Consider the following 11,649-nt stretch of genomic DNA (forward strand, 5'->3'; position numbering starts at 1 on the left):
GTCTCAGCATTCAAGTCTCAAACAAGCCCTGAGTTACTGTGGTGCGACTCAAGCAAGTCAGATCCCTGCTGTGAGACAAGAAAGTCACAAGTCAAATGAAATTCTGATAATCGCCCCCAGTTTCAGCATAAGAATCATTTTAAAGACAGTGGTCATGAACATTTACATTTAATTTTCAACACTGAAGATAAATAATAAGTGTTTGTCACAACAATCATCCAGACAACGGTACCTTTGAGTATTTGATTAACTTCATTATTCTATATTCAAAAGTTTTTTATCTACAAACAGAAGTCTGTTATTATCTTATTTAGAGTCAATGAGCGTGCGTCTTGCGTCTTGCGTCAGTGGGCGGGGCTAATGCCAACACGGAAGCTGTCCTGTGGTCCTCTCCTCCTGGCACTCTGCCACCCTGCCACCGCGCTCCCCTGATAAGAAGAAAACTGTCTTTTTCTCCTTTTTTTACCAGCTCACCGGCTCTGTTTGCACTCTTTAAAGTTTCCCGCTGACAACCCGGACTCCACAATGTTCTCACCGAGGTCAGTGTGATCAAAGTCCTGCTGGTGCCGCTGGATGCTAACCGTTAGCATATTTACAACCAGCTAATCTAGGATTGCTGAACATGCCTGTAAACTACAGCTGTTTAATGACTGCTGCTGTGTTTGTAGAGCTGTTTTATGATTTAATGTTTGCTGTACAAATGAAGGAATCTGCTCTACGTGGGAATAGTTAACCAGGTTCAAACAGGGTGGAGGTTTTTGTATACATACAGGGTGTGTCAACTTCATACCACTGAAAATAGACCCGAACAGTAAAAACAGCAAAATGAACAAAAGTATTTCACTATGGAGGAATATACACTTTTATGTACAGTATTACACTACTGCACAGTTAATGTAGGAGGTCAAACTAATTCATATACTGTGCATTTTATATTTTCTAAAATTGTTTGAAATTTAAAGACTAGATAATAATAATAGAAAAAATATTTATCAAAAGACAATAACAGTAAAAAAATATGTACAAAAGTAAAGATAAGCTCTGTTAATATGATCCTTTAGGGCTGCAACTAACAGTTATTTTCATTATTGATTAATTGTTGATTATTTTCATGAAATGTTAAAGAATTGTGAAAAATGCTTACTACAATTTCTGAGAGCCAATACTGATGTCTTCAAATTGCTTCTGTTTGTTCAACCAAAAGTCCAAAAAAAAAAACAAATCCTCACATTTATGACACTGGATGCAGAAAATATCGTCTGTTTTTGCTTAACATATGACTGAATTGATGAATTGATAATCAAAATAGTTGGCAATTTATTTTTCTTTTGATCACATAATCAAATATTTGATGCTTTCATGTTGCTCATTACCTTTTGACATTTTTGCACATAATTTAAAAAAGTAAATATTTTCCAGTTTAAATATAACAGAATCTTAAATGGTGGAGAATTAACATCTGGATTAGCTGCTCTGTTACGTTCCTCTGGTGTTAATAATAGAACAAGTTGGAACAGATGATGTCTAAACAAAGCTGCTGAGTGGTACTGAAGTATCTGGTGTCACTGCTGGTTTTAAATTGCAGTGAGAGTGTGTCTGTGTGTCTGTGTGTCCGTCTGCTCAGCTGCTCTCTGTGGAAGATCAGAGCAGGACAGATGCCTCTGGATGGTTATAATTAGAAGAGGAGGCTGCACATGAATGTAACTGGACTCTTCGGCCTTCAGGTCATCTCAGAGTTTTGTTTATTTGTTGTCATGTCCTCGTGTGCGTGGCTGCAGGTTCTTGCTGCTGCGGTCAGCCGCGTCCTTGACGACCAGGTCATTCTGTGCAGGGGGCGTGTCCAAACAAGGGAGGGCGCCGGACATGATTGAAGGTAAGACTGTAAGATTTTAGATTACATTTACACTATTGTCATTATTTTGGCCATAACATTACAGATCTGTTGAGAAGGGAATGAGTTTGAGATCAGAGTTGCCACATACGTGTCCACACAGCCTCTAATTAGTCGACAGACTCAAACCAAGGCATCATGGGATTGCCAGTGGATGACTTATAACAGTTTTCAACACGAAGAAATGGATAAATAATCACAAAAAATGTTCTTGGTCCTGTTTTACATCCTGCGCACAGCGGATGGCAGGGCTGACAGAAGTGTGCAAATGAACTTGCATGTGTGTGTGCACAAAGTTTGTGGTGCAGTAGGTCTGTCTGCACACGATAACAAACGCACACAAACATCTCAACACTCACAAAACACCTTCACTTATGTTAAGTCTTCTGCACAGGAGCTGGGATTAGTAAAGTGTTTGAACATATTTTCTATCAGCAATAAACTGTAAATATTGAAATCAACACTTTGCATTGCATCGTGTGTGTCTCTAAAATTATTCTCACTAATAATGAAAAATTATTATTACAATTATAAAGCCTAATAAATCTTAATAGACCTGCAAAGGACAGGATCACAGCTGTTAGATCGTCCTTAACAGATCAGTCACATGACAGCTGGAATGTTTGTGTCTGTGTGTTTATTGGGATCCAGAAAAACAATGATGAAACAATTATGATCTATAACATACAAAATGAACAAGAACTGACCACGAGACCGGCCCGCCCCGACCCGGGGAGAAAACGGTATGTGTGCTTCTGTCAGAGCCTGATGCTGGTTGAGATATACCTGTTGGATAACGTGTGCGTAAGGAGACCTGTCCCCTCGCTTGAAAATCTTTTCTCTTTGTTTCTTCCTGGTATTTCTACCATCATGCCGCCAACGCTTGTGCTCTTAGTGCACCTGCTCCTTCAAGGTCTTTAGAACAGACTTTGTGATTGGTTTATTTCATGTTACAGCCAGATCACCCCCGTGAATTAATCAAGGCACTTGTGCACAGCTGATAAGGTGTATCCTGCAGGCAAAGGTGGATTTGGACATAAAACCCACAGGTCAACTTTATGCATCACTTGAAATCATGTATGAAGAACAGCTTCACACCAGTCAACAATCATTTCCTCCCAGGGGATATAATCAGCATTAGACATACTGATAAACAACCAAATATGAATTCTTTGTGAGTTTTTATTCCAGCAGTTTGTTAGTGAAAAAGGTCAGTCATGCAGCTATGATGTCTGTGAGGGTTACAGAGGGATGTACTTGAAATTTCTGCTGACATCCATCTCTTGCAGCTCTTGTTCATGTGGAGGTGTATGTTTTTTTTTTTGTCAAATGAAATGTAACGTGGTGACACGTCTCCTGTCCAAATGTCGGTCTTCTCAAACATCCAGCCTCGTCCTCTGATCTTCTGCAAGGTTTTTTGTAATTCTTTTTGTCTCCCCACAGGAAATCCACTCTTACATGTGTCAAATGGTGTGTGTTGGTAAACGAATCCTAGACAAATCCTAACCATCAAATCTAAACCTCCTACCTGTACTTGTAGTAATTCTCTTCTAATTTGCTCTATTTGCATGGTAATTCCTCCTGCATGGTTACACATTGGCTGACTGAAAGTCTGTTCTCTTTTACCTGAAGCACACCTTGTTTCACGCACAGCAGCTTTTATTTTGCACCTGATCTGCACCTGGGCAGGTCTGGATTTAATGTTCCTGCTGGCCGGCTGGAGTTCTCCTCCTGCTCCACAGTAAAGCTACACCTCCCCTGGTGGTCTGTTAACCCTCTTCTTCTTCTTCTCTCTGTGGCAGCGAGCTTCAGTATTTTGTTGCAGCTGGCTCACGCCTGATGGTGGCCTGTACTCAACTGATTCTCTCCTCTGTTGTTTCATATTGTCTCACAGTTTGGGCTTCAATAATTTGCAGCCGTCTGGCAAGATTTCAGGACATGTTACTGTTTAAATTATTATCAGATCACTCCACTTTTGTCAAAGTGGTTGATTTAAATGTGATTACTTGATAAGTGACTCTGCTGTAAAATCCAAACACATCATCTGACCTTTAAATGACTGAACTGAAGAAACAGAAGAGTAACAGTCTAATTGTTTGTTGCACAGTGTTGAATAAAATGCTGCTCTGACCGAGACAATATGAAACATGTAGCCTTGAACTCTTAGTGCTTTCACTGCACTACCACACACACACACACACACACAGAAGATCTGAGTGTTTCTTTTGTGTTTTTCAGTGCGAAACAGGCTGAGAGAAATCGTGGGAGCTTCTACCAACTGGAGGTACTGAAACATCTGTGTCAAAGCAAAGAAAACAATATCTGTGTTGTTCCACCGAGGTCACAAAGGTTCTTTGTTACAGTTTTTGCATCTGTTGTATCTCAGAGGGAACAAACCTTTTGATACTTGGAAGAAACTTGCAAGAGAGAAACAGTAAAAATAAAAATAAACAGATATTTCCAGTAACAGAACTTCGTAGTTAACCTTGGAGGGTTTATATTTATTAATATGTTGAGTGATCTCGTCTGCAGCGACCACCAGCAGGCGATGGCGGAGCGCGTGTCGCTGTCGTCCATGTTGGCAAATTCTCAAAACGACCTTCCAGCCAAGACGATGAAGGACAGCTACCTGGAGGTCCACCTGCCGCTGGGCTCCGAGCCGCAGCTCAGAGAGAAGTACCTGACCTTCCACAACACGGTCAGGTACACGTGCACGCGCGCACACACACACACACACACACACACACACACCAGTTCCCCTGTATATTTTATCAGACAGACAAACCAGAACTCACCGCTTTCTCTAACTTGTCTTCTGTCTCTGTCCAGGTTCGGTAGAATCCTGGAGGACTTGGACAGTTTAGCAGGTATCACATGACACATGTTGATGATTTCTGTTCTAACTAAACAGGAAGTGTGACACTAATTAACGTTCTTCCTTGTCTGTGTCCTCAGTCCTCATCTCTTATTCTCACACCTACAACGCGGCGCTGAAGAGGTCTCCTCTGTCCATCGTCACGGCTCTGGTGGACAAGATCGGTAACAGTCTCTCATATTTAACGGTCTGAACACTGGCTTTGTTTACTTGCATGCTAATTTCTCACTACTATTCCAAATATGCAGAAGCCTGAGGTAGGCTTTGGTAGACAAAACAAGATATTTGAGGACATCAACCTTAGTGCGAGTAAAAAAGTAATCACCACTTAGTTGGTTCAACAAACATCACCAGACTGTTTGTACGGTATCTGGGTGCTTTATTTGGCGCCACCACAATTGTTTTCATTTGACCAAACAGTTGAAGCTCAACATGTCCAGATTAACCTGCACAAACATGCTTGTTACGAATGTTCCTTTTACATCCAAACGTGTTTTTGTTTGTGGTCAAGCCTGAGTTGTAAAAATCATCTGTTTAAGATCTGTTTTTTTTTAATTGAACAGACATGAGGCAGCACGTCATCTATCCAGACTGCGACATCAAGTTCACTGGTCATGTGACGTGGGTGGGAAAGACCTCTATTGAAGCCAAGATGCACATGTCGCAGGTAGACACGCTTCCCTGTCTGCTCAAGCACACAGACAAACAGAAAAACTGCATACATTTTAGTTTAGTCATCGAAATGAATACAGAACTAATAAGTACTGGCTGCCTGAAGTGGCCTGTGGAAGCAGAAAATAAGAAGAAAACAAGCAGCAATATCTGTTCTTGCTGCAGAAGCAAGGAGAATAAAACGCCCACAGTAACACGAATTTCACCAAAATCCAGACCCAAGAACAAAGCTGACATCGTCCCACAGAGTTTTTGATTGACATGCGATCACTTGTAATTGCAGAGCAGAAACACAACAGAGCTGCACAAGAAAGATCGAAACAAAAGTCCAAGAAAAACACTAAAGTCGCAGGTTTGCGCTGGAGCAAAATGTCCACTGACAAAGAGATGAATCTTAATAATGTGACTTCTCTTTCAGTACCGTGATGGAGCGTACGCTCCAGTTCTGGATGCTACGTTTGTCATGGTGGCCCGGGATCCAGAAAACAAGAGGTAGGACACTCAGTCCAAGCTTTCCAGAAACTCGCACTACATTCACACGGATTTTATTTTAATATAGAAAGAACGAGAGCCTGTTCTAAAAGTGTACGACAGGCAGTGTGTGTCTCTGTGATCCTGTCACTTTAGTGCAAATACAAATTCATCTGTGACTTCAGCACCACGGACAGCTCCATGGATTTATCAGCACACAGTTCCAGTTAGACTCCTGATATTTCAGAGCCGTGATCAGGGTCACAGATTCTCACTTAAACAAACCTCAGACTAATTTATTCACAGATATCCTCGGGATCAGTGGGTCAGACAGATGAGACTAACATATTTAACCAAACAACCCCTCTGCCTCTGCTGGGGGATGGAGAGGGGGGATGGTAGATTAACAAAGGGGGGATGCATTGTGGTCATTTTACTAACACGGGGGACAGAACGTCTCCCCATCCCCCCTCAAATACAGCAGCAAACAAGCTGAAACAATGACATGGTCTTGCATGAAAAATGACAAATAATTATCAGAATAGTTGCCAGTGAATTTTTTTATTTATATACATTCTTCATATGTTTTGTGTATAAAATCTTAATTTCTAAAAGAAGTAAAGCTGTCAGATAAGTCAAAAGTATAATATTTTCCTCTGACGTGTCATGAAGTAGAAGAAGAAAGTAGCTTGACAGTAAAGGACTGAAACCTCAAATTTGTAGTTCAGTACAGTCTTTGACTAAATAGATTTACAGTAGAGAGTGAAGAGAAACAATCATCACTGCTGGTGAGATTTTTTTCTTCTGTCACACATGTTGACTGAATCCTCTGTGTCCCCCGATTGTATCTGTCCACACGTCTTTATTTTTCAGGGCAGCTTTTGTAAATCCACTGAAGCCAGAAGGTCCAGAAGAGGAGAAGATCTTCCAGGAAGGAGAAGGTAAGAGATCCACAATATCCATAATATGTATTGGATTAACATCATGACTTTAAAAAACACCAAATGACTTCTTTTAACACATAGTTAGTTTATAATATGAAGAATTGTAAAATATGATTTCCATGAGGCTGTTCAGTCAGACAGTGACAGATCACCTGCAGTAAACTTTGCATTTCATCCCTGCAGCTGTAGAAAAGTTCAAGCTGCATGCACCATGTGCAGTTTATATAATGTTCATTATGTCAGTTAATGTTAAACTGACATTATCCTGTCCAACACCATCTGATAACACGGGGTTAGAATCCTTGTTTCATGTGGTTTTGCCTGAAATGTGACCAATTTGTTTTGACGGTCGCCAAAATTGTTAAAAAAAAGTTAAATTCCCGGGAAAAGAAGCACATTTTCCCTTTTTTCTCATTTTCAGGAAAAATATTCATCCCTAATCCTGACACAGCTTTGGTTTTATTTGTATTTTGTGTGTGTGTGTGTTTCCAGCTAATAAATCTCGCCGTGTGGAGCTCAGCACCGCCTCGCTGCTGAAGGTGGCTCCCACAGATGAGGAGAGGAAGATCGTACACAGTCTGTTCCTCAACACGCTGGACACAAAGTACGACTGAGATACTATTTAAATGAAAAATCTGCGATACGTCCTGATGGAAACCTGGCTACCATGTATTTATTTTTGCGTCTCCTTCTTGTCCTTCAGGACGGTCAGTTTCCGCAGCAGAGTTCTGCCTCCAAACTCGGTGTGGATGGAAGACGCCAAACTGAAAGGACTGGAGATCTGCCACCCTCAGGTCAGAGGACGGAAGGATTGTTTGTTTGTTTGTTTGTTTGTTTGTTTGAGGTTGTTGAAGGCTTGATTTCATTTTCCAAAGAGCAAAACTCTTGCACACCTGTGGATTGACAGGAGAAGACCATGAGTTGACACTACAAAGCAAAGTGACTCCTGCACACTTTGCTCTGCACTTGAAATCAAACATTTAATAATGCTTTGGTAAGATGAAAATAAAAAGTTCATTGTACTGAAACGTTTTTATTAAATCTTTGATTGCAAGCGCAGAAGAAGTCTTTTTGCTTTGTAAGAAATTAATTTTCCGTAATAGAAAACTAAATTCTACCTTACATTCTTTACTTTGACAATGTTGGGTTTTAGTTTTTCAATTTAGATACACCTCAGTGTCTTCTGTTCTTTCTAAAATCAACATTTACACAGGAGAAGTAGATTTAAGTGCCATTATTTGTCATGATTCTTTTAGATGCTTGTATGTTTTGTGGAGCTGCTAACATTTTATCAACGACAGTAGTAGCTGTTATTGTGGTGGCCAGTGTTCCTCATAATTTCTCCAAACCATCTCTTCAGTTTTTGTCCAGTTATTTAGTTTATGTCCCTGAGGTGTAAGTGGTTTAAAGATAATATGTGTATCAGTTGTTCTGTCTGTGTTTGTGTCGACCAGGAGAGGAACATCTTCAACAGGATATTTGGAGGTTTTCTGATGAGGAAAGCCTACGAGTTGGGTTGGGCCAACGCCTGCTCCTACGGGTGGGAGCTTTTGAACAAAAGAAAATAAAAGAGCATCATGTTGAAGCAGAATATTGATTCGATGTTAAACCGTTTGCTTTCCTTCCTCTGGTCTGCTGCAGAGGCTGTCGGCCGAGTCTGGTGGCCGTTGATGATATCCTCTTCCAGAAACCCGTGGAGATCGGATCCCTGCTTCTGCTCTCATCACAGGTCAGAGCGTCTGTGGGTTTCCATCTACATCTGATCAGGATCTTTGAGGAGAACTTCCTATGATTTAAGTTTTGCATTTTTTGAGCATAGTGGAACATTTAGCAGAGGTGGTGGAGACCAAAAACAGAGCTAATCAGATGGACACAAACACGACTTCACTGGGACGATCATGTTGCTCTGGATGTGTTAATACAAACACATTCATCATATCGGCTCTCTGAGGTGATTAAATGTCAGACTTGTGTTTACAGCCTGTTCTTGTCTGTTCAATTTGATTGTTTATGCACACACTGATACTAGGCTTGTAGTTGTTTAGTTTAGATGCACCACATTTGCAACACATTTGTGGAGCACCTTGAGGAACACCACAGAAAAATTCAAGCTGTGATCCGGTATCGAAAACTTTTTTGAGATTTCTGCAAGAATTGCATTTTTCTGCAAGTGCGTGGCGAGCACTTCTGCTTTGGTGGTTGCTCAGAAACCCTCTTCAGTGTCAGTTTACCTGGGAGGATCATCCATCCTCTGAATCCTTCAGGTCTCTAGTTTGTGGCTGTGAAGTTTCATGAAGCTGTGATTAGCTGAGAGGTCACTATAGGCCATTATATACAGAGAGGTCAAGTTCAAAAATTGGTCTCAATACAATAAAATTTCAATACAATACAATAAATATATACTACAATAAAATATTCCAGTACAGTTTAGGGACTTCATTGTGCAGAAATCTTCAAATAGGCGAAAATAACTAGAAACAAGTGCACATTTCTCGCCCCAAAACTGCAGAGGATCAGCATAAATAAATCAGGGAGACTCCTGGGTACCAAAGAACTCATTTTCATTCAGGTATCTTGAGGTCAGACGTTAAAGGAGCTCTTTGAAAATGCAGAGCTGCAGTTGAATGAGTTGCTGCAATGATGTGACCACAGAGACTGTTGGAGAAATACGTGAGGTTTTAATGTGTGTATCTGTGTGTGTTTCTCAGTGACTGACTGTCATCCTGGCTGTTTTTTTTCCTGTGTGTGTGTGTTTCAGGTGTGTTACACACAGGGGAAGCACATCCAGGTCAGAGTTCACAGCGAGGTTTTCGACCCGCTGACCCGCCAGCACAACACCACCAACGTCTTCCACTTCACCTTCGTGTCTGACCGCGACGTCCCCAACATTATTCCAAATACATACGGAGGTGAGGGCGCGGACACACACACACACACACACACACCCTTCAGCTAGCGAAAGACAAGGGTGAAAAATCCTGCGTCTGTTCCTCTGAGGAAGCACTTTTCAACCACCACGAGTAGTCTAACCTGCTGCTGCAGGATTAGACTACAAACTTGCAGACCACAGTCCACCAAGTGGCCCACTGGCCCTGACTGGCTGCACTCTACAGGCTTTTAAGCACCAGGTCCTGATTGCAGAGCAGCTGCACTCTTGTTCCGCGTTATCGTTTGAACATTTCAAAAAAAGATGTCAAAGTGAGAATCATCTGAGCACGTCTCCGTCTGACATGTTTGATGTTTTTGTTTGTTGTTGTCTGACAGAGTCGATGCTGTACCTGGATGGGAAGAGACACTTTAATCAGACCATAGAGCACTGAAAGCATCACGTCTCCTGCCGCCCAAAGCCTTTTAGGATCTGATCAATGAGGTCTTTATGTTTGTGTGTGTGTGTGTGTGTGGGTGTGTGTGAGAGATCAGCTGAGAACAATGAATGCAGTTCATATAGTATACATCCTTTTTATATAATGCCTTGTTCACTTTACACAAACCCACATGGTCACCTGATTACTGTTACTTTATTTGTTCGGGTGGTTTACGTTTTCTTGCAGAGAAGGGCAACTACAGAAAGACAGCTTTTTTTATTCATTTTATTTTATTTTTTTGTACTCAGCTTTCAGATGGTTAATTTGACAACCAGTCAGCATTTACAGCTTCTCAACAGTCACGTTTGACTGCTGGAACAACCCGTTCTCTTTAATCTGTACAAATAACACACAATTACACTTTCAAATAGCAAGGAGCACATATGCCAAAGACCAACTGTGTGTCCAGGTGATCCTAATCCTTTCCGTTAGCCGATATAGAAATCAGACCCATAGTCAGGTGACCTTCATCTGTAACAAAAATAAACAAGTGTTTGGACATAGTTTGGTTAGATTTAATGTAAGTCACATGATGCATGTGACGTTATGTAACTTTAAACTTTAGATAATGCTGATTTTTGCTTTCAGAAAGTCCTGTGTTTGTTCGATCCGTCCATCCACCACACCGCTTTTCTTGCACTTTACACCGTCTCACCTGATATTTGTTTCTTTAATGGGAAGAACTGGTGAATCACCTGCACGCAAAATTGGAGACTGGCGTATGCTTTGCACACAACTTCAATGTCTAATATCCTGGTATTTGTGTGCAAATTAAAGAGGGTATGCTGGATTAAAATGGAGCAGATGTTCAGTTTCTTGGCCTTGTCATGAACTCATATATCTCCGATTTGCATGGCTTTACAAACTGTGTTACATTTTTATATTCCTTTGTCGCTTATACGCACAAAACTCTTTGACTTTACTTTTTTATGTTGAATGGGAAGCTTTATTCTGAATGTGTCAGACAAGAGGGAGGAGGGTGTCATTATTTCTGTCTTTAAATCATATGTTTTACTCAAATGCAATAAATAAATTCTTATTTATGTTGAATGAACAGTTGTCTTTGTTTTCATTATTTTTGATGCAAATGATAACTGGTGGATGAATATTATAAATACAAATCAAAAATCAAAAATACTTTATTGATCCCAGGGAGGAAATTGTTCAAATTACAGATGCTCCCATTCAAGACTAGAAAAAACAGAAAAATATATAGCATGGAGCAATTTGCAGAAAATATTTTTAAAAAAAGGTGTGTTAAAATATTTACAAACTCCTTACATATACACAGAGACAAAATGACAATAATAGATGACAGAACAAAATATATACAATAAGACTATAAAACTGTAAAGACAAATAGGTCTCAGTGCATCATGTGCATCATGATACAAATATATTTATTTATATATGTTAACAACAAGGTTTTAG

General features: G+C 40.4%; 1 protein-coding gene across 3 annotated transcripts; it reads left to right on the forward strand.

Moving 5' to 3' along the window:
* The first annotated feature begins 359 nt into the window (after window positions 1-359).
* On the forward strand, window positions 360-11,272 carry acot9.1 (acyl-CoA thioesterase 9, tandem duplicate 1). Of its 3 annotated transcripts, XM_084747482.1 has the most exons (16): window positions 360-539; window positions 1,779-1,873; window positions 3,335-3,361; window positions 4,130-4,175; window positions 4,424-4,594; window positions 4,721-4,758; window positions 4,847-4,930; window positions 5,330-5,433; window positions 5,857-5,930; window positions 6,783-6,850; window positions 7,346-7,457; window positions 7,557-7,647; window positions 8,308-8,393; window positions 8,495-8,582; window positions 9,612-9,762; window positions 10,118-11,272. In XM_084747482.1, the coding sequence occupies exons 1-16, from the start codon at window positions 526-528 to the stop codon at window positions 10,171-10,173; spliced, it is 1,305 nt and encodes a 434-aa protein (XP_084603608.1). In that variant the 5' UTR covers window positions 360-525; the 3' UTR covers window positions 10,174-11,272. The 3 variants fall into 3 exon arrangements, with proteins under 3 accessions (XP_084603608.1, XP_084603609.1, XP_084603610.1); XM_084747483.1 differs by lacking the exon at window positions 3,335-3,361; XM_084747484.1 differs by lacking the exons at window positions 360-539; window positions 1,779-1,873; window positions 3,335-3,361 and adding an exon at window positions 2,544-2,634.
* Window positions 11,273-11,649: the final 377 nt, after the last annotated feature.

This window comes from Lutjanus erythropterus, chromosome 21 (genome assembly GCF_056507025.1).
Source record: "Lutjanus erythropterus isolate fLutEry1 chromosome 21, fLutEry1.hap2, whole genome shotgun sequence".
NCBI classification, from domain to species: Eukaryota; Metazoa; Chordata; class Actinopteri; order Lutjaniformes; family Lutjanidae; genus Lutjanus; species Lutjanus erythropterus.